This window comes from Camelus ferus, chromosome 7 (assembly GCF_009834535.1).
Source record: "Camelus ferus isolate YT-003-E chromosome 7, BCGSAC_Cfer_1.0, whole genome shotgun sequence".
NCBI classification, from domain to species: Eukaryota; Metazoa; Chordata; class Mammalia; order Artiodactyla; family Camelidae; genus Camelus; species Camelus ferus.
Genome location: NC_045702.1, coordinates 74,245,585 through 74,269,488, shown reverse-complemented (window position 1 = coordinate 74,269,488; position 23,904 = coordinate 74,245,585). Strand labels below are relative to the sequence as shown.

The following is a 23,904-nucleotide window of genomic DNA, read 5'->3' as shown; positions in this document are numbered from 1 at the left end:
TATTTATGTCCAAGTTTTGTTGCATGTCAGATTGGAAAAGAGTTGAGATAGTAAGAAGTTTTTGAAGAGTAATGGGGGACATTTTCTTAATCTAAGGACGTTTTCTTAATCTATTTAACAGATATCAGTTCAGCACCCACCATGTACCAGGCTCTGTGCTAGGAGATATTTATTATCCTTATTATTAAAGCTACTGAAGTCAAATTTATCCCTTCAGCTCCTCCTTTGTTTTGAGGACCTCCTGCATGCTGCACAGTGCTAGGCATTGTGGGCATTCATAGGCATAAAGCATATAAAAAGGTACTTTTCTTTAGAAGCTTAATTTGGGAAATAAGAATATTGGGAAATAAATATCAACAAAAGGCAATATGTGGTTGTGAACCTGGAAGGTGCAAATAGTGTGATTAGAATTAAATGGAAGGAACATTCTCTGTGGGTTGAGATGATCTGGAGAAAGCTTTTCGGAGGCAGCAGGACATGAGGGGATGTTTCATCCATATCCATGGCATCCACCGTGAGCCTCCTTTCCTATCTTAAGCTTTGCCTGCACCCACACGTGCACATACTTGGAGTGCCTTCACCTGGATGAGCCCATGTTACCACAAACTAAATATGCTCAGAACTAAATTCATGATTCTCCTCCCAAACCAAATTCTCCTCCTGTATTCTGTCACTTGGTTTGCTCTTTTAAATATCTTTTAAATGCATCTTTTTTTCCATTTCCCCCGTATCACCGACTAGAATGCCATTTCAGTGATCAAGATGAAATGTGAAGAGATTGAACCAAGGCAGTAGCAAGGGGGAAAAGGATGGAATACATACAGGAGAGATACTAAGGAAGTATAAAATGTGGCCTTAGAGTCTGAATGGCTAGGGATGGGGTGAGGGAGAGGAAGGAATCTAAACTGATGTTTGGATTTCTGATTTAGAAAAGTGGATGGATTACAGTACTATAAGTGACAGAGAATTCACAAGGAGCACTGGGTTAGAGGGGAGTGTCCAATATGTGGATCTGGAACTGACCAGGGAAGTCCCTGGGCTGGAGATACAGACATAAAACATTCTTGGTAGTATTGAGATTGCTTTTCTGAAAGGATTGCAAATTGCTTCTCATGCGTATTTAACAGCACAGTCTACCACTGCATATTTACAAAAAGATGTTGCCATCATTTACCTAATTCCCTACTTTTAAAATTATCTCTGTTACTAGGATATTCACATGTTCAAAAGACACTTTTTTATTTTTTTGTTCATTTTGTTCTCTGAAGGCTGGTAACAGAGCCTACATTTTGGAATTTTTAATAAAAATTTTAAGTTAATTTCTGAAAATATTGGTGATTTTCTGATGCTACTAAAGCTTCCTTCATTTTCAAGGTTGGACCTTCTATAGAGTCACTGATGCATTTCTTGGGATAATCTGTGATGAAATTTAAAATGGTTTTCACAGAATGACAATGTTTTCTATTTCATTCTTACATGAATTAATCAATCAAGTAACTGGTTATAAAGATGAACATATAAAAGAGCCCCACCCTCAAGGAGTTTACAGTCAATGTAGTTTCAAGTATGTGATTTAATTTTCATGATATAGGAAATTTGAGCTATCATTTCCAGCTTAAAGGTTCTGAAAGATTGAGTCTTGCCCTAGTTTGCACAGCTAGGCAGATGCAGAGACAGGCGTGGAAACCGGCCTCCCGTCTCCTACCCTGACATGCATTTCACCTGATGTTCTTCACTTGACATTCACAGATTTAAACACTGCTATTTTAGGAGTTGACAAATTGACTTTTTAAATAAACTGTATATTAAAAGAAAAAATAAAGACAAATATTTTAACACTCTATTTAAATATTTCTCCTGGTTCCCTATCCTTTCTTAGCTATCACAGCTCACTATCACAGCTGTACATAGAAGATGTGCATTTAAAAACTACTACATTTCTTTTTTAAGCCTCTCTACAAGTCCTGCTGTTGCTGGCATGCTTACACTTTTTCTTCAGACATCCAGGCAGCCTTGCAAGAATAATTCTTCAAGATTTTGTTTGCCTGTCAGGAAACTTTAAACAGGCTGATAATTTATTAAACAATACAGATAGGTTCCATTTTCCACATGAAGTTTTTTGTTGTGTTTTGCTTTTACTCTGACAGGAAGGTGGAAATTTAAAAATATTTCCAATATGGAAGAATACTATGGATCATGCTTGGAATACTCGTAAACATTTGGCATATATATATATATATATATATATATATTATATATAATATATATATATGAGACATAACTCATATCTATTTACAAAATTTAGAGATTTATATCAGGATTATAGGAATACAAGCCATACTCCATTCTGCAAAGTAGATTAACACCCCTAAATTCAATCAGTAAACATCTTACCCTTTACAAGAATTCAGGGTAGGAGAAAAGAAGGTCCCATGTTAGGGTATCCTCATACTTGGCACCTTCAAGATGAAAAACTTGGCCAGGAATCTGGGGTGTCATCAGGAAAACTCTGCTATTTGAACATGTGATCAGTGGCAGAGAGTGTTGAAAATCGAGAACAGAGAGGAACTGGCAGTTCCTCTGCCTCCTATCTGTGAAGTGATCTTCCTTTACACATTGTGAAAATCTATCCTGAATGTGGACCACATGGCAGATGCCGGGCCGGGAAGCAGAGGAAAATTCCTCAGCAGCCCCTCCCCTCAGCAGCTCATCTGTCCTCTCATCTGTGTGGCTAATTTTCTTTCATTTCCCTTTCCCTTTTCCGATTCCTTTACTGACATTATGAGAACCTAGCTTGTGTATGCGTGCACGCCTATGTGTTTATCTTAATTTTGTATTTATTAAAGTTCTAATTACCTCTTTATTTTTCACTGATTCTTTAGCTTCTGTGTAGCAGCAAGTTGAGTAAATACTAAAAATAATCATCCAAGCTCAGATGCTGTTTCTTTTTAATAGTTGCTGTGAACAGATGTTGTTTTTTAAAGTAAGGATTAGGAGAAATACTTAATGGTATTGTTTTTCTCCTCTGAGAAAGTTCTTGAGAAAGTAAGTTGGCTTTTGCTAGCCTGTGGTTCTCAGTAGAAAATGCACATCTTGTGAAACAAAGTACCTTTAGCAATCCAAAAACTATTTGACTATGTTAGGCAGTAAAGATAGAAGCTTCATAATAAATAATGCACTTTTCAATAAAATCTATTTTCTATACGTAGTCCTCTCTGGTGGGTAGATTCTTCGGGGAATAAAGCAGAGGGGAGTAGGACTGGGTATCTGGCTATTCAGCACCTGGATTTACCAGTAACATCAGTAAGTCATCGTAAGTCATTACTGTTTCATTAGGCAAACAAGATAAGGGTCTCGGTGGTCAGATAGTGAGGTACAAGTTAAAGAATAGAGAGTATCGGAGAGCCGGGTGAGAAAATTTTTTCAGCCATGAGGTTAGTATTTTTTGCAACTGTTTTTTTAATACATAAAATATGCTGTAGTACAAAATTCAAAGGTGCAGAACAGTACATAGGGGAAAGTGAGTCAGTGTCTCCCCCGTGGGAAAGTGTTATCCCATCAGAGTCTTTTTTTTACATTTACCTTAAAGAGAGCGGAGTGCAGCTATTTTCATATGTTTAAGATTGTTTTAAAATATAGTATGTTAGTAGAAAATGTGAGGTATATAGGAAGGCCAACGGGTCAGGAGACCATTGCCATTGAAGTGATAGTTCATTACTCACGGCTCGTAAGAGAAGGCATGCCGGAGCACCAGGCTGGGCAGGAGGGGGAGGGAGAGGGAGGAACAAGAGCCTTTACTGTGGTTTCCCTGGGAGGCACTGGCTGAGGTGGGGTAAGCAGGCTAGTCCGAATCACCTCAGCAGGCTCTGGGGCACAGGAGACGCCCCTAGTTGTTTGGTGCCTGGCATTGGGGTCATTAGGGCAGTTGTGTAGTGACCTGAGCATGAGAGCCCGGTGAAGGAGATGGCTGAGGGTGTGGACTCTGGATTGGCTGGTTTCCATTTGAGAAGTATGCCCGCAGGAGGAGGACTTGTCAGTATGGGGGAGGAGGACGGTGACGGAGGCAGGAGGCCGGGGCAAGGTGACTCAGACGTATTGTCAGGTTTACAGGAAGGCGTATCTGGCACAGGCGTGTAGGGTGGGTATTAAAGCACCGACTTTACAGAAACTGGAAGCATGGTTAATACAGAGACCCACTTGTACTTTCTTTTTTTTTTTTTTATAAATTTTGTTCACATCCTTTTATCCACTGTTTAAAAATTGTGCAGGTTTTTCTTAGCGATTCATAGAAAGTCTTTACACATATAGAAAGTAGGCCTGTGTGTATAACATGCAAAGCAAAAATCTTTCTCTCAGTTTTTGGGTTTGAGTTTGCTTATGGTGGTTTTCCTCCATATGGAAATTTATTATTTTATGTGCTGAAATTTATTAATCTTTTCTTTTACAGCTTCAAGATTTTATATCGTACTTAAGAAGACCTTTAGTACTCTGAGATCATAAATCGTTTCCTGTGTTTCTCCGAGTACACTGATAGTTTGAGTCATCATATTTTAACCTTTGTTCTCTCTAGCATGTATGTTGGTGTAAGGGGAAACAGAAAGGAGATGCCAGCAAGCTGAGAATCTAGTGCCAAGTCCATAATCTTCTAAGGCAAACGTTCTTTACATATTCCCAGCCCATACAGACCCAGGTGTAGGCAAACAAGTATACCCGGCTGGCATCAGAGATAGGAATTAAGGAGGTACGAAAATTACCAGACATCAAACTTCAGAGTAGGAAGACAGGAATTCTGCTGTTGCTAGGACTACATCTAATAAGGGATAGGCTCAAAATACCTTAAATCCTAATTAGAGAGAAAATCTCTGATTGGCGGCGGGGGAGTAGGGGGCAGGGGAGTGGAAGAGTAGTTCAGTAAAAACAGGTCTTAGTTCTCACCCTGCATGTGCTAGGCACACAGCCTTCGGACAGTCATTCAAGGTCTCTGACCCTCGCTTTACACTGATAGTACCTTCATCATCTCATAATCCTTCAGGGTTACCTCACTGCCTACCACGGCGATTTTCACCCTCTTTTTAAACTGTTTTTATCACTTTTTCCCAGGAAAAATTCTACACGAAAGTACAGTATGTAAAACAGAGTTGGATGCGGTGGACACAGAGGTGACGATCACCTGTTCTCTCCCGGTCACATTTCCTTTCACCAGCAGCACCACCGCCCCAGTCTCCCTGGGGAAGCCCCCATCAGTACAGGTCGTTTGTCAACTGAATAATGTTGAGCCATCTCTCCCCCCTTAAAATCCGTCTCAGCACAGCCAAAAGGTAACACAGACCTGCCTCCCGAGAGCCCTGGAAAGCAGTCTGACTATACTGAAGGTTCCGTCAGGAAGAGAGGAGGGAGTTGCACAGCACACCATGAGGCAAAACTTCCTAAAAATCCCTCATCACAGCAGGTGCCTCTCCTACACACACCCATCTTGTTCCCCTACCTTTAAAAACTGCTCCAGAAGCTTTTTTCCCACCCCCAAGCTGGTATTTTCTCCCTTTGTATCTACACCCATCTTCTCCTTGATATCTTTGGCCATTTCATGACTTTATAAAACAGTCATCAGAGTTCTGTCCAGTTTCCCTTCCCACCCAGTATCCCAGCACCACCTCAGGCCTAGACACAGGACTGAACCATCAACAGGTGGCAGGGAGAGATTGCAGATACTTGGATTTGCATTTTTTCTTGCCTCATTGTAAAGATTAAATGTCACCTCCTTGAATTTACAGGTATATCCCTCTACAATCTGATCTACCATTTCTTTCTTCCTTTTTTTTTTTTTTTTATTGTTCTCTGCTACATACCCTGTGCTCCAGGCAAATTAGACACATTGTTTTCCTGACTAGTTCCTGATTTCCCAACCTGCTTTAGCCTGTCCCGTACCCAGCCCACGAGTGCTCCCCTCCACACGTCAGTGCTCCAGAATCCTCTCTGTCTTTCAAGGACCACTCAGACCCCACCTTCTTGAAGCGTGCCACTCCTTGACAAAATGTGGTCACTCCTGTTGCTTTGACTTCCCTGTGCAGTGCTTGTACCTTGTGCAACTTACTATTTTCTTTCCTGTTTTTCAAGCTAATCTGTAGTAGCTTTAGGAACATTGAAAGCGGGAAGCCTTCCCTATTCTTCCTGATATTCCTTGCAAACTCTTAGCTTGCTGTCATGCACGTGGCCATTGCCATTTTCAAAGGAGAGGATGTGCACAGTACTTAGTAAAGCCCTTCACCAAAAGAATCACACTACTGAGTCTCCTGTTTTACGAGGTACACCTAAAGAGGAGAAATTTCTTCTGCATTTTCCATATCAAGTCCACCTAAATTCTCAGAGATTTAAATGTTTAAAGTTAGAAATACCATACCAAGCTAGAACTATCATGCATCTATTCCAGTTTTATTTTTGCTAGATGAGCCCCCAAAGAGATATGAAATGGGGAGGCAATGATTTTCAATTTTTTTTGAAAACAGAATAAAAACTTTAAGTGAAATTAAAGGTGAAGACTCAAGATCCAAGATATAAAATAAAGGCAGAACTACTCAAGGTGAACAGTGTTTCATGCATCACACATTCTCCAGGCTTCTTCCCCTACCCAGCTTCCTTTGGCATTCGGGAAACGGGTCTGCAGAAACTCAGGTTGCAGGGGACACAGTTCAAGAACCCTACCTCTAGCAGTTTAGCATGTTAAATACCAGCCCCATAAATGCCATAAACTTTCCATAACTATCCAACTTCTATAACTATCCATCATACACCCATGAGCCACTCTAGATTTTGAATCACTGGCTTGATCAGATAAAGACAAAAATTTTCCTTGTTGTAGGACAGAAATTTTAAAAGTCACCATTACCAACACCATTCATTCATAAATGATAATCACATTTTAAAATGAGTATTTTATACAACAAAGGAAAATAAGAACTTCGGTGAGAAATCTTTTGGCTCCCAAAGAACTGTACAAAGTTCCCTGTACTTAAGCAGAATGTTTTCCTCAGTGACTCCTGCCATGTAACCATGGAAGTAAAACAGTGTTTGGAGAGCATAGAGGCTTGCTTGCTTTTTCTGTCAGAATTGTTATAATTTCTGACTTAGCTGCAGGAAGTAAATAATTTTTAACCACTAGGTTAAGTAGGGACATTAACACACTTGAAAATATATTCTTTTTAAAAATATCTCCTGTTAACAGAATATTATGTAATTTTTTAAGTAAGATCCAAAGGGATGATTCACCTCAAACTGAGACTTAATTGGATTCATTTTTCACTTTATAGATTCACACAGAAAATCGTAGCAGGGGTAATATTGAGGTTTATGGTGTATTTTTCCATGGAATTACCATAGGTAATTTATCATAGAAAATTAGCCCATTTCATGAGGAAAAACACCAAGAAGGTCAGGAAAGCTGGGAACGGATAATGGCCCACACATGCTACACAGTTTGTAGATAACAGAGATTTGTTTGTCTGTTTTCCCTCCGGGAAGACTCTAGTGAATATAAAACATTACCTTCTTATTCAGCATTAATCACAGCAAACAGAGATAACACTGGAAATGCTCCTAGGAAAGTGTCCAGCACATGGCTGGCACTTGGCAAGTGATAGCTGCTTAACATTAAGAGTATTTAGAAGCAGAATCTCTAAACAAAAATTAAAACAATTTACCTAGATTAACTGAAAGAAATTATGATAGTCCGTTACTGAGTGGGAAATAAGTGTAAGCAGATAATTTTGTGGACTCTTCTTTGATAAACTTTCACAACATAAGCACAATTACTTGCTTCTTGTGGAAGATGAGAAAGCCAGTTTCCAGAGATAGAAACTGAACTGAACTTTTCAGATTCTACGTGTTTCCAAATATGCTGAACCTCTGTATGAGGACTTTTGTAATAGAGAAGCAATTCATCTTAAACAGTATCATCCTTAATTACCCAAAGAAAAATCTTAAATGCTAGAGATTAAACTCGGATATTGAGAGCTTAGAAAGTTATTACTTGGAAAAACTGTCATTCAAAATACTTTAATAAGCATAGAGTACACATAGCAGGCAAATAATAAATACTTATTGGATTAAAATAATAAATATAAATATAATAGTTATTTTAAGGGGCTAAAAAGGCTGTTTATTTTAAAATGTGATTTTTTAGAAATCAAAGTATAGTTGATTTATAATGTGTCAGTTTCAGGTGTACTGGACAGTGATTCAGTTATATATATATATATTCTTTTTCAGAGTCTTTCCATTATAGATTATTACAAGATTTTGCATATAGTTCCCTGTGCTATACAGTAGGTCCTTGTTGTTTACCTATTTTATATGTTGTAGTGTGTATCTATTAACCCCAAACTCCTAATTTGTCCCTCCTCTACCGTCCCCCTTTGGTATCCATGTTTGTTTTCTATGTCTGTGAGTTTGTTTCTGTTTTGTAAATAATATCATTTGTATCATTTAAAAATATTCTACATGTAAGTGATATCATATGCTATTTGTCTTTTTCTGTCTAACTTCACTTAATTTGATAATATCTAGGTCCACTTATTTTGCTACACATGGCCAAATGGCAACATTTCATTTTTTAATGGATAATATTCCATCATACACACACACACACACACACACACACACACACACAAAGAAAGCAGAAAGAGCAAAGTAGAAGGAGCCATGCTATGGGGCTGTGGAATAGAAGAGAGGCAGTACAGAAGGAACAATTTAAGGAATAACAGCAACATTAATGACACAGAATTTGTTATAGGGATTTAAAGAAACTATCTAATGTTATATTTTATGGCAATGTATTTTATACATTGCTTAAAATAAACCAGCTATTGGCCCATTGTGATTTTTGTTGTATTGACTTCTGACTACATATAAGAGCTGCATATCTATCTTATTTCAATGGGCAGGTTTCCTTGTGTGTTACAGTGTATGTGTTGCAAGTAGCATATATAAGCATGCGTGTGTATCACATATGTACATGTGGTGGGTGGGTGCATGTGTGTGCACGCAACACATGTACACATCACGAGGGGAACCAACCTGTATGCAGAGAACTACACTCATTTCTATCTGCAGCTGGACCTAATCTAAGTGAAAATTGCCACTCATTTCACTGAAAGCCATTTCAGTGTTAGCACTTTGAAAGTGATTTGAAATACAAGATTTAGGTTATCTCTAACGTGAATAACTACTGGAAAATATTTGTGAAAGAAACAAGTTTTGAGATCATTAATGTCTCTAATAATAAACAGAAAAGGAGTAAAACCAGTTTCTGCTTAACTAAAGGGTTTATAATCATAGCAAATTAGTACCCTAATGATTTTAAATGACCATGTGTGATTCTTCAAACTTGGGCATTACACTGTTAACAAAGACCATTTTTTTTTGGTCTGTGGCTTAGTTCACATTTCTTTTGCTATATGCACATGAACACACACACACACACACACACACACACACACACTGTATTCTGCATGACAATCCTCCACCCTTACCAGGTGGTATCTCCCAGAAGATGCAATATCTGAGGCTTCAATATGTCATTACCTCCTCCTTTCACTTTGAAGTAACTGCCTAAGTCAAAAGCAATGATTTGTAGAAATCCATAGTGGAGTACCATAATGGTTTTGAAAACATCTAGTAACTCAACAGAATAGTCTTGCTGGCAAAAGCAAGGAAAAGCACACCTTAATCTAAAATAATCTAGAGGAAGTGTGTGTTCCAGTAGGAATCAATCTCTGCCTTCTTCATAAGGGAGCGGCCCTGGGACTTCTCAAACGACATAGTTACACAATGCTGATTCCTCCTTATCTCCAGCTCTTTCTTGAAAGTCTTTGTTCCATGTACACCACTTCACCAGCTTATTTCATCTAGTCCCACAGATTCATTGCCATCTGTATTCTTGCAATCTAGATGTCTTCCCTGATTGCCATCCACTTGGTGTCTTATATATATTTGAACTCAGAATGTTCAAGACTGCCGATCCCCACTCCTACCCCACCCCATGCCGCACACACTTTCTAGACAAGCTCCCCCTGCAGTCTTTTCCATCTGAGTTAATAGCAGGTCCATTTGTCTTGGTTGGTCAGGCTGAAATCCTGTTGTTTTCTGTGATACCTCTAATCTTTTCACTGTCCACCTCTTTACCATGAAGATCCACTTCCCTACACCACCTTAATGCAAGCTTTCATCATCTCTCTCCAAGGGTACTGCAAACACCGTCATACTGCTATTCATGCTTCAGTCTTGTCTCCCAACAGTATATTTTGCCCTCAGCAACAAGAGTGATCCCTTTAAAACTGGATGAGATCATGTGCCTCTTTGAGTTTAAACCCTTATAGATCTTACCTACTCCAAGTAAAAGGCAAAATCATTACCATGACTCACAAGGTCTAGGTGATCTGGCAGCCCCACCTCCATTTCTTATTTAACCCCAACTTCCCAAGCTCTCTCTGATCTCATCTCCTAACCACCCCCTCCACCCCAGACTGCGTGCTTTTCCAGCCTTCTTGCTGACCCTAAAACACGCCAAGCATCTTTGCACCTGATGTTCCCTTTGCTTGGAACATACTTCTCCCAGATACCTGCCTGGCTTATTCTCTTTAAGTCTGTTCAAATGTCACCTCCTCAGACAGGTTTCCCCAGACCTCCTGTCTAGAATAGCATCTTTCCTCTCATACTCCTTATTTTTCATGGCATTTATCATATATTATTTATTCATCTCCTCTGATAAAATATGAACTCCCCAAGGATAGGGATTTTGTCTATTTTAGTTACTGTTTTATTTATGGATTCCTTAAAAACTGTCTAACACGTGGTAGACACTCAATAAATACTTTTAAAATGAATTACAGCAAAATTCACCCCAATATTTCTATCTTCATAAGTCTTTTAGTTCCAAGGCATTTTTGGCTTCTCAACTTTGGTTAGTATGAGTTACTGTTGAATCTAGGTTTGCGTTAACTAATCAAACTATTAGAACCAAACTAGCCCCTTGAATTCAGAATTTCTGGTAAATATACCTATATCAATGAATTTAGTCACATCTGAAATTCTTTTTTTTTCTTCCTTGGTCAGACAACTTCAAGGTCTGTCTTCACGTGTATTCCCCAGCTTTCTGCTGATATAAATTAGCAAAGTTATGTAAAAGCTTCTCCTCCAACTTGACTTCATAGTTGACAGGAGGGCATGTCATACCCTGGCTATAGATCTGGAGATGCGAGGAGTGGGATGGAGGAGCCTAACGGAGAACTAAGATCACTCCCTCAGGAAAGAAAGCAACAGTGCCCTCCAGCAAGAAGAGCCTTATCAAGGGTAGGGGAGGAATCACTTCAAGGAGCAAAGGAGGCTCAGTCACATTTGGGAATTCAGGGGACTCGAGTTCTCCAAGTACGCCTAATTTCCCTCACTTCTATGCTCACTTCCAACTCTTCCCAATCAATAAACAAAAGAAACCTGGCAAAGCAGTGACTGAGTAGACATTGCAGTTTGGCAATGCACAGAATGAAATTTGAGTTTGGATTCTGCTAGTTATCTCTGGGGAGAGGGAGGAGATTGGAATTGAAGAAGGTTTGCAAATAGGTCTTTAACGTGTACTGTTTTAAAAAATTAAAGCATTCACAGATTTCGTATGATCGAAATTAATTTCAAAATTACAATATAGCATAAGAGGTATGAAAAATACCTTTTTTAAGGAATTCAGCCAGGTAGAATGATCACTGTCCAGTGTGGTACAGCCATACCCCTCTGTGACTCGTACCCAAAGGCATGTTCCCAGAACCCCTTCTAAAAGATTGCCTTTGTTATACACCCAGTCCTACAGTACATCTCATCCTGTCTTGCTCTATTCTCCCCCGGCTCCAATCACTTCTAACCTGTAGTCACAATCTCTCAAATCCTCAGATTTGATGGTCCCCATTCCTTCCCAGTTGTAACTACAGCTCTTCATCTGTGGTAACATACTTATGATCTGCTTTGAGTAATAACACTCCTGTCTCAAAGTTCCTTTACATCCTAGCCAAATAGATTGATTTCAGGGTAGAACCTAGACAAATACTGAATAGTATAATGTATGGAAAGGAATATATAGGATGGTGCAGGACCAAAGAGAAGAGGCACCAGACCCCTCCTGATGTCATCAGGGAAGATGGCTCAGAAGAGATAATTACTTAGGAAGAGGAGGAGGAGAATACATACGAACGTTCTAGGTGCTTTACATATGCTGTCTCATTTAATCCTCTCAATACCTCTGTCAGGTTCTACTGTTATCCCTATTTTATAGTTGAAGAAACCAGAAAACAGTGAGATTAAGTGATTTTGCCTGTGATCACACAGCTTGCAAATAAGGGAGCTGCAACTCAAACCTAGTAAGTCTGGCTTCTGAGTCCCTGCTCTGAATTACGGGTAGCAAGACAAAACTCAGCGGGGGTTAAGGATGGCATTCTATCTAGAGCAAGGGAACTAACACAAAGTAATGAAAATAGGAAAGAACACGGTCTGTTCTAGAACAAGGCGTTCAGCACGGCAGGAGTGTGAGTAGTGGCAGAAGGGACACTGAAAGGGTGGGCAGAAGTCAGCTTGTGATGTGGTTTATTTGCTGGACTTTAGCGTATAAAAAATAAGGAGTTGTTGAAAGGAAAAAAACCTGAAAAGAAGGAAAATAACATATCAGAGCTATATTTTTGAATATCTCTCTGGCAGTGATACAGAGGATGGATTGGAAGACTGAAACTGGGAGCACAGCTTACTCCTATTAGGAGGGGTTTGCGTTACCCTGAGAGGACGATGAGGGCTAAACCAGAGCAGAAAGAGTAATTATAGAGAAAAGAGGAGATGGAGTTAAATGCCGCAAAATGAAACTGGAACTCCTGTATTTCAAATGTGTCAACAGTATTTGAGAAGGAAATAAGATGGTGTTCCTGTATCTGCCTCCGTGTTCCTCTTAATGAGGAAGTACGCATTAAAGTCTTCAGAGAGTCAAAGATATGCTCTGTCTAGTTAGGCAAACATTATACAACTTTTCAGACAAGAGTAGGTATTTAGACATTATTGTACAAACAGGAATACTTAATGTTTCCACATTTAAGAAATAAATGGATGTGAAGATTAAATCTTTTATTTACAAGTTTTTTTAAAAAAAAAACATGAAACACAAGCCTATTAGTACATAAAGGAAAATAAGAATTCTAAACAAGAGCTTATTGTGGCAACATTACCCATCACTTTTTACCTTTGACCCTTCTGCCCTTTTTGTGGGTAGCCGTTTGAAAATAAGGAGCAGCAAATTTTGTGACTCAGATTTCTTTTCTTTTTGTGTATTTAAGCCCTGTGCTTATTGGATGGATGTGTCATTTCATTTGGAGGATTACTACTACTTATCAGAAAAATTTGATTTTTTTCCTCAGTGATGAGTGAACCAGGTCCATTAGGAATTTCTAAGGACCTAATTTTGGTCAATATTTTCAAAGTATGATAAAGCTCAGAAATAATTTGTTAGGTAAGACAGCAAATATTAGCCATTAAAATGGAACGAAGACAAGACACTAAAATAACATATTTGTTAGTAGTCAATCCACATTTGTGAGCATCAGCATATATTAGTAAAGTTATGTCAATGCAAAAGACTCTCTCATACAATCTATTTCCATCAATATAAAATTATCAAAGTCTAAAACATATTTTATAATATAATAAGTGACATGAGATGATATCAAAAAGGAATTTTTATGTTACACAATTTGTTATTAGAAAGGTGCCATAAAAGTATAATGGAAAATAAGATTTTAATTCTTTGAAATAAGATGGAAAGATAGCAGAAAGACAAGTTTTCGAGTGATTATTTAGATTAATGAGGTTTTTGCCAAATTCTCCTGAAATGATACTGTTAAATCAGTGGACATTCACTATATGAGCTGTTTTTCTTTAGAACTGTATCTTTTAATGAGTTCATTTTTGATCACAGAAATGTACCTAAACATACATACATTAATAGTTATATATAGTAAATGAAAGTGCTCTTATCTAAATACATTATAATAATATCAAAATCTTCTTAGTCTTTTTTTAATAAACAGAAAAGAGAGATTAAAAAGCATAAATTAGTTACATTTACTTTTGATATCCTATTGAGTAGCTATGAAGCCTTTGAAATCTACATTGATACTTTACATTTTAGTCATCACTTAATTCTATTTGCATTTCTCTTGCTTCAGCATTTCAATAGTATACATAATAATATAGTTTTCATCATGTTTAACTGAAAATTTTACATGTTATATATTTTTAAAAGAATATCTTGCTTCTTTTTGATTAGAATTTTCCATAAAGGGCAATACTTGAAAAAGTAACTTGTTACCTAAATCTACTATCCTCTTGAATCATTTTCAAAGAATGGATAGAGCTGCATCTTTGTGAATTTATTTTGAAATATCTATTACTTAGTAGAAACAGACTGTAGAAATTAAAGATTGAAAGTATTGGAATAACTTACATACAGTATGGCATAGTCTTTCAAATTTTATTCTAGAGCATTTTTTAAAACATGCAGCAGAATACTGCTGTCCTCCCAGGAATGATCCTTTTTCACAATGATGAAACTTAACAAATTAAATTCATAGTCTTTTAAATATGATAGTTGCATTGTAGAATTAATGAGTTATAAAAGTTCCAGATACTTTGTTTCATTAAAAAAAAGAAAACATTTGTATTTGAATCTTCTGATAGCAAAGTAAGTAACACACCAGTTAGGGTTAAATATATAATATCTGAACTACTGTTCTATTTATTTCAAAATTCATATGCTTTGCATTAATAGACTTGCCTATTTTTCCTATAAAACTTAGCTTTGTATGAAATGAATCACTTAATGATATTATTGCTTTGGATATAAAATTGGCCTTCAGAGGATTATAGCCTATAAAGAAGCATCTCACGCCCCACCTATCTCTCCAAAAGAGTCTGCCAGTGGTCTTGCACAGTAGTGAGCAGTCTTAAATTAAAAACTATTGTGCATCAGAGCAAAGGAAGGTATTTTTTACGTTAAAGCAATTTTTACCATCAAACATCTAAAGAGTTATAGATTATGAATGAATTACTTTTAAACCATGGTCTTTAAGATTAAATTAATTTTCTGAATGCTTTTCGGAGGGACAGTACGCTATTATATATTTTAGAATATTTTAAATGATAAAATTTTACATTTCACAAATAGTACATGAACAGGTTTAAGTTTATGTATATATTTCCCTTTGCTTGGGAACTAAAATGCTGTAAATGCCATAAATTGAGTAAGTTTATCTCAGAATGAGAAATAGGGTGTTTAGAGACAAATGCCCAATAACTATAGCCCGAAAAGAGTGATATACCTTCAGATGTGTTTAAGTCACAGTCAAAATACAGATTACTTGTGTAAAGTCTAGCCTGCTGAATAAACAATTATTTTTCAATTAGAGTGAGTAATGGAAAACTTTTCAAATAAGAGAAATTAAGAGAATTAGAAATCTAATGTGTAATTATCAATATTCCCAATTGCTTGCAAGTGTTTATTTTGGATGACAGCATAACAGTAAGAAAGGACTTCTTTATAAGGCATATTTTTCAGCTTTATTTCAAATGCTGTGTCGCATAAGAACCCATTGCTCAGAGATAAATTTCATGCCATGGAAAAGAAGTATGAAACATGTACCAAAGTGCTGAAGGAATTAATTGCCCTATTAGGTAATGAATACCGAGAGGATTGAGCATTAGTGATTTATGTCTTAAAATGCTTGGGTCTGATCATCATTTTGGCCTCTTTGAAGGAGGACTTGTAGCCACCAGGTTGTGCCTCACTAATACCAGGCCAGGTGCCCCAGAAAATCCCGTTACGGACACCTCTGTATTTTTGGTGATAATATTTGCCATTTAAGTTTGCAGAAAGACATGCATCAAACCACCAGCCTGAACTGTAGTAGCGCCCACAGTTTCCAGAGGGATATCGATCATTGTCTTTATCTGGGGTGGTGAAAAACTTCAGATCATGGTTGTAATGTTTACTGAAACGTAAGGCGTCTCCAGCTGTGCCGTTATAGTTACCAATGTGTAGACGGTATTTGAGAAACTCGTTGGCCACATAGAAGTGATCGTACAAGGCATAGAGTTTGACGCTGTTAAAATCTTCAAGATCTATTCTTAGAATCATGTCCCTGCTCTTGGTCAGAAGGTGAATTTTATCATTCCCCAGCCAAAATTCTCTTCTGAGGTTTCCAAAGCCTACTTTGTAGTCTTTCCATGTTCTAGTGAAGTTGGTGCTCCCATCGAGACGCGCCTGCAGCACTGTCCAGCCTCCCCCCATAGTCTCCATGTCGCAGTAAACTTCGAAACTACTGTTTTTGGGATCCGGTGTAACTCTGTAGATCTCACTGCTTCTTTTGCCTATTGTGTAGTATTCAGAGCAATCTTTATAGATAAGATGTTGAACTGAAGGAGTGAAAAAAAAGAAAGGCATTGGATTTTGTTAATAAAAATCATGCATCTAAAGAATTCTTTATATATACATTTGGTAATTCAATCAATGGTGCTAATGAAACCTTGCTCGACTAAACTTACTTGAACCTGTTTAGCAAATGCTTGTTAAGGCCTCAGAAAAAGAACCTGGTGTTATAAAGCTGACAGAGCTCTCCAATACACCCTTGCTTGGTGATAATATTGACAACAACAATAAGAAATAAAGGTAATAGTTTCAGTAATTTAGTAATATTTAGTGAGGGCTCCCCATGTCTTCCAGGCATTCTGCCAAAGACTTGATAATATTTTCACACTTAATCTGCACATGAACTTCATGATGTAGATATTATTACCTATCTGCTGGTAGGAAAGAACATTTAGACTCAAGAGAGGATCAGTGGCTTGTCCAAGTGCACAGCAGCTTAAGTGGCAGAGTCAGGACACAGCCTCAGATCTGTCTGGCTGCAAAGCTTGTTCTTCTAACCACTATGTCTCTTGGCCCTGAAAGTCACATGATTCCATATCTCCCAGAAACTTCTTTCCATGCATACAGAGAAAGCATAGGCTTCTGTTTCCTTTCACCTAAAGAGGCTGATAGCCTCCACTTTCAGGAATTTTTACAGGATTGTTCCAAATGATTCAATAAAATTCTAAAGTACGGCATTGGTCAACATTTCCATTTATTTTACTTGCTTGACAGTAAAGCTCAAATTTAAAAATCTCAATAGTATATCAAAATTCTTATTCCGAATTTATTATCCAGGGAAGCATTTAGCTAGTGTTTCTCATGTTCAGTTTCTAGAAGGAAACCACAGGTGATTATGTTCAGAGGAAGTATCATAATCAGTTAATGTAGTTCTGTAGGAGTTACAGGTATTTACTCCCAGACAATTTTTTATAAAAATTGGTGCCAGATAAGGCAAGTTTAATGCAAGCTCTGTGAGCCACACACACAAAAAAATCTATTCGTGTGTATTTAGAACTCAGAATATTCAGATATTTCCCCAAAACTTAGTAGAAAAATAGACTTATTCTTGTCACTACAAATTGTCACTCAGCATCAAATCTAATGTGCATCTGTGAAGACGTGAACCTCCGCCTGACAGTGTGCAGGGTACATTTTCATACAGGCTGCTGGGTGGATTAGCAACAGTGCTCCTTGAAACTCCCAACTACCTTCGCTGGCAGAGTCCCTGGGGATGGAGCATGTGCAGGAGCTTGTTCCGAGTGATCTCTGCCGCAGACAACGTATCCCTTCAACCTCACACTCATGGCAAGTGGAGGTTCTAATGCAGAGAAGGCTTTATCACATCCAAACTGTGATAAAACTACCGTCAGCAATGCTCCCAGGAACGCATGTGGAAAACCAGGGTTTGGGGAAAGCAGTGCCACAGCTAGCAGTCTGTGGGCAGACTGGGCAGTTAAGTTTGTGGTCTTTAATGTATATTTTTTAAGTTAATTCAAATAATCTGGATGGGTTGGATGGATTTTATTATTATATGCTTGAATTCTAGTAAAAGAGAGAAAGAAATAAGAATGTATTCCTTCCCTTGGTGGGCATGCCAGAACCCCCCTTAAAATGCTTTTGTGCCACTAGGTCTCAAAGCAAACACATGAAGCCATACAGCTGCTTTTTTCCATCTATAAAATCCCCCATTTCCACTAGATAGCTGAGATTGTGAACTGCAGATTACTTGCTAAAATCTTTCAAAGGTCTCTTGTTGCCCCATAAAGAGTAGTCGTCCAACCACAAAAAAACTCATTTCCAATGAACAGAGTACAACCACAAACACTGTCTTGTCTCTAATGTTTTCAGACACTTCAGTGAAGAGATAAATAAGTTAAATGCACTGAAATATTAAGAAATTCTACCCGTCTGCTTCTATTTGTGTGTAGCTCTGGTATCAGCAAATTAGGTCTTTGAAACTGAAAGTGCTTTCTAATGGACACAGGACTCCTATATCCTTTCTGTGGTCACATCTGCAAAAATAGTCGTTTTTCCTGTACTACCTTGATGAGTAGAAGGCTTAACTTCTTTAATTCGTCCTTTGTTTAACTTATTTGCTCAGGTTAATGTTTATAGATACCGTTGAGCTATTAACATGCATGAACAAATGATAAGAAAACATTGTTATACATACCTGGACGTGATTGTATTTGTTCTTGACTGGGACACTTAGAACATCTGCCATCCAAACTGTTGACAACGAATGTTAGGTTTGCCACTTTGCTATCAACATAATTTTCTATGTTGTTCATGTTTACAAGATTCAGCTTCTCCAGGTGACCCTGAAGCACGTCAATCTCCTCCTTGGCATTCTTTAGGTCAGAGGACAGCTTGTTAACCTCGCTCTCTAGTTCCCTAACTCTGTTGTCCTCAGCTTCTCCCAGGGCTCCTGTGCCCGGAAACAGCAGTCCATTCCTGCCCGGGTCTCGGTTGTCATCAGCCTGCAGTTTGCAGTCCTGGCAGGTCTTCTTCAGGCTATTTACAATTTCCTTGAGATTCTGGACGTCTTTGAACACCTCCTCGATCCTGCTGAACTGCTTCGGGAGCTGAATAGTCAGCGGGGGCAGGTTCACCTGGTAGGGGCATTCGCCTCCCTCCTCGCATTTCCCTCTGCTTTCTAGTCTCACCGGGCAGGCGTCCCTGGCTGCTTCATCTTTAATTTCCTCTGTTTCATTGTTTGCCACAACCAGAAACCCATAAGCAGCAAGGACAGCTGAGCTCAGCCAGCACCAGTTCGCCAGCTTCATCTCTGCGGTGGCGCTCACCCCGGCAGGGAAGGGTGCCTGGCTAGAGCTGCTTTAATAGCGGCAGCTGCCTGCCTGAGTCAGGCTTTCTGCGTTCTCAGAAAAGGGCGGGAGCACTTGCATCACACGTTTCAGAAACACAGAGGAAGAGGAGATTGTCCTCATCAAACTCAGTCTGCCAAAAACTGTTCTTTATTCTCAATCAAAAGACTCTGCCTCGGAATTCCTGTGGTCAGTCAGATGCACATATTCAACTAGTTTCACTTCCATCATTTATTTCATAGAGCACAAGAAATAACTTGGATTTTAAAATAATTATACTTGAAGTAAATCATGTCATTATACTTAACGCCACAGTGAGGAGTGGGGTGGAATAGTTTTTAAAGATAAAAATGAATGTGTTAGCTAACCAGACTGAGTGAAGAACAGAAATGCTACAAATTGGAGACGGCCCTTCATCCTTCTTGCAATGGGCACTGAGGTCCTGTATTTTGTTCATGTTGCACTTTCAGGTGAAATCTCAAGACTTAAACAAAAGTTTAAACATAATGAGGTTCAACTTTCTGACTCTTGCAGTGGACTTTTATCTATCTGAAAAGCACAGAAAAATGGTAGAGAAAAAAAGTGCACCTTTCTATTCCTTTGACCCACAGCATAATGTAGTAGAAATGTCTCAGTGATGAAAACACTTTTAAAAGTACATATCAAAACCAGCAGCCTCCTCCGCCCTTCACCATTTTTGTGATTGCATTGTCCTTCCCATAGCTGCCCGAGTGTGACTCTTTGAACTCCTCCCATCTCTGCTTTTTTAAATTTTGTATATCTATTTTTTTTAATTGAGGTATTGTCAGTTTACAATGTTGTGTCAGTTTCAGGTATACAGCATAATGCTTCAGTCATACATGAACATACATATATTTGTTTTGATATTCCCATATATCTAGTATTTATTAAGGAGCTTCTGTATACTCGACACTAAGTTAGAGCGTATAGAAGTGCATGCCATGTTCTGTTTCTTTCATTCATTCATCTATCAACCAATCCATCCATCATATATTAACTGAACATCCCCTACACACAAAACATTATTCCAGGTACTTAGGCTACACTAGTGAACACATCAAACAAAAATCCTTTTTCCTTCTTAGGAATGGGTATTGAGAACCTTGCATTCTGTTCATGTTGGACTTTCAGGTGAAATCATAGGCACTGTGAGGTGTTTCTAAGTCTAACAAAAGCGCAGCTTTCTGACTCTTGCATTGGGCTTTTGTCTCATTTCTTTGGATCAGGGGTTTTCTTTCCAGACACTGCTGCTGAGTCTTGGGCCCTGCACACCTCACTGAGCCAACGGCCAGTGGCACAGTTCTACCTAAAAGCTAAGATGTGCTATGGGAACTGGCTCCCGTCCCTTCAAGACCATAGAAAAATACCCCAAATAAAGGCAGAAAATTGCTTCATTAATAAGTTTTTATTGATAGGTGATACTCTGGGTTCTTAATTTAAAAATTTACTGGTCACTAAGTGACTGCCATATGAAAGAGGCTGGAGCTGCCTACTGAGTTCATAACCCATGGGGGCAGAGAGTGCTCCGCCACAGTTATACAGGAAGCACTCACACAGCTCACTGCACCCTCCCGTCTCCACAGTTACTACCTACATGTGCAATGACCGAAGAAAGGGTTCAAAGCAATAAATGACTTGTCTGTGGTTTTACACTTTTTAAGGAACAGAGTTTGAATTTGAACCTGGGTCTGACTCCAAAGTTCATCTCTTTCCTCCTATGCCGCACTGCCGAGTCAGGGGAAATAATACTGGAAAGGAATGTTGGTACCATGTTGTGGAGAACCTGGTGTTTAAACACTACTTAGATCAGTGGGGAGCCATTGAAGGTTTTAGAGCAGAGGAATAATATAATCAGTTGAGCACTTTGGAGAAATTAATCCACCAATGAAGTAGTAGGTGTACTGGGAAGGAAACGATTAGGCAAGGAGGGCAGTGTACAAGATAGAGGCCATTTAAATAGTCCATGTCACTGTTTCTTGAAATGTTTTCCAGAACATGAGTAGTAGACGTTGATGAGTGTTACATGCGAATAGAGTTACAGGGTGAGTGGCTCTGAAGATTGTCAATCATATGCTAATGTGTAACATGGCTGACCAAGAGGAAAGTAATGTATGCTGCACTTTTCAAACTTTGGTTGACAATGAGAAACTTTTTTTCTAGGACCATTTTTAGGAATGACTCTTGTGCTAGAAATCAGCAGGAAATGGTGTCTGAGGTGAGAGGTGTTAGCGTGGTGACAGGTACTAGGTAAGAGGTGAACCAGTGTGGTGGCAGGCTGGGTGGTGAAGGGGTAGCTGATATTATTGGCAAGGAGTGATCGAAGCTATAGAATCTGATACAGGATGAAGAAAGGAAGGAGAGGCGGGGTGAGGGAGATCTGTGCAGTGTGACTGATTGGAGTGAAGTAATGGCATAGCAACAAGAGTGAGAACGAGCAGTAGGTTGAGGAGAGGGGACTAGTAGTATTTCTGCTTTGGATACACCAACAAGCCACCAAGCAGAAACATCTAACAGACAGTTGGACATCTAAGTAGTAAAAACTGCACAGAATGGATGTGTGATGGCAGGAACCAAAAGGATGGTCAAAGAAATAAGATGAGAATCAGAAGAGCACCGTGGCAGGAAGACTAGAAGAGGAGGTTTCAAGGAGGCAGCCATCAAATAATCACAGTCTTGAAGAGCTGACTTCTTGTCCTCAACTCACACGGAATCCCCACCCTCTGACCTTGACTTTCTGCCTTCTCCCTCTTGCTGGAAAGCCTTTTTGGACGTTCTCATGCCCTGCCTGCCCTGACTCCTAGGATCATCTACTGATTCCTCATGGCAGTGTCAGCATCCTCTACCCGAAATCTGCTCTCAACCTAGAACTGACACATTTATGCCCACATTCAGATTTGTTTTTCAGATCTCAACAAATTATTTAACACCAATTATGTTGGGATTTTAAAGTAGCAAGATATGTTTTTATAAGCCCCATATGAAAATTACTTTCATCGGTATATTCACAACATACTCACACTTCTTTATTTTTTCTTATGCAAAGTATACTCAAGAGAGTAACACATGTATTTTCTCCTTAAGGTGCATCACAGCCTTCTTGCCCTTAGGAACACTAGACAGCAACTCAGCACTAAGCTCAGGGGCCATTTTAAACAGTGACAACACCAACAAAAACACAAAAGTGTGAAAAACGCACAGAAGTGTGGCACTTAGATTGCAAAAAAGAGCAGTTGTTTACAGTAGGAGAGCTGAAACAAGAGAGCAAAGTGTTGATCTTGGAGTTCAGCTGGGAATATGTGTGTTGGGCAACTTAAACTTCTTACCACCCTGCGCACGCATGTCTGTAAATGGTCCCCAAAGCCCACACACATTATCCTGCAGTTACAAATAAATTCTAACAAGCAGTATTTGGTATTTGGTACCAAATACAAGCAGGCAAATTTGCAGATGCAAGCTTCATGAATAATGAGGATTGATTGTATATGGTTATAAAATCCAAAGCTTTAATTCTTAAAAATATTTATGTATTTATTCTAAGTTGAATGTTAATTTTATCTGTTTAATCACTTGCATTCCTCAGGATATTATTTGTTTTGTTTGTCTTTACTTGGTGTTTAAAAATAATATTAATATGAATTTATAACATATTACATATAGCTACATTATGTTATATAATTTCACATAATATGCAATATCATGTTACATGACCTATGTAAATTTAAACTAAATAATAAAATTCAGCTTAGGAATTTCACTTTATACATAAAAATAGCATGCATCTTAAATGATTATTATGAAAAAGTGGAAACATTAAACTAATTCCATGCCAGCTGAATAATTTCATGCTGAATGTGTGCCTTTTAAATGCCTATCCTTACTCTCTTTCAAACTAGTTTTTAAAAGACACAAGTTTATCTTATGAGATATATGTCAGCATATGAATTCTCAGTAAATGCTCATACAAAGGTGATTTCCACTATGCTGGTAACTAAAGAAAATTCACAAATGGAGTAAATATAGTTTTAATAGTAAACACTGGAACACACTAATAGTTCATCGTCCAAGTTCTTCTAAGGAAATCTTTTTAAATTTAAGTATAGCATTCTGAGGTATCTTATTAAGTTTCTTTCTTTTTTCTGCTTCTAGTTTGGTATTATCTATGATTTGAGTCATTTCCTGTTATTTGCAGTGAAAAATTTTCAGAGTAAAAGAAACCACTTCATGATCTTTATCAATGGATAAAAAATTGCTTGACCCTTATTTTGCTTAAAGTGTCCACCATTATTTACCACAGCTTTCCTCTGCTTGTGTATTTAACACCTAATTATGTCAATGACGTACAAATGATACAGCATGTATTTTGACATTTGATATAAAGTTCAGCTGCAACAATTGCTGTTGCACAAAAAGTTGATGAAATAGATGCACAAGTTGTGGTCAGTCATGTATAAACATAGGGTTAAAATGAGTCTCCATTCACTACCATTATCATCTCAAAAACAGCATGACATGACAGAGTGAAAAGAGCCTTAGAATGATAGTCTTGGAACCCGTGATGTTAGTGAGGAAACTTACACT

General features: G+C 38.3%; 2 protein-coding genes across 2 annotated transcripts in view; one reads left to right on the top strand and one right to left on the bottom strand.

Moving 5' to 3' along the window:
- CCDC146 (coiled-coil domain containing 146) overlaps positions 1 to 23,904 on the top strand; it is an 88,510-nt gene that overhangs the window by 4,695 nt on the left and 59,911 nt on the right. The gene's annotated exons all lie outside the window — the stretch shown is intronic.
- Positions 13,129 to 19,353, bottom strand: FGL2 (fibrinogen like 2). Its single transcript, XM_006180999.3, has 2 exons — positions 18,654 to 19,353; positions 13,129 to 16,485 (listed from the first exon to the last, which is right to left on the bottom strand). Exons 1-2 carry the CDS (start codon positions 19,264 to 19,266, stop codon positions 15,779 to 15,781), a joined length of 1,320 nt encoding a protein of 439 aa, XP_006181061.1. The 5' UTR covers positions 19,267 to 19,353; the 3' UTR covers positions 13,129 to 15,778.

What these genes read in the sequence shown, in the direction of transcription:
- FGL2 (XM_006180999.3), bottom strand. Translation starts at nt 19,266, where the DNA reads ATGAAGCTGGCGAACTGGTGCTGGCTGAGCTCAGCTGTCCTTGCTGCT. An exon ending in ACAAATACAATCACGTCCAG is followed by an intron (nt 16,486 to 18,653) that starts GTATGTATAACA and finishes TCACTCCTTCAG; the next exon opens with TTCAACATCTTATCTATAAA.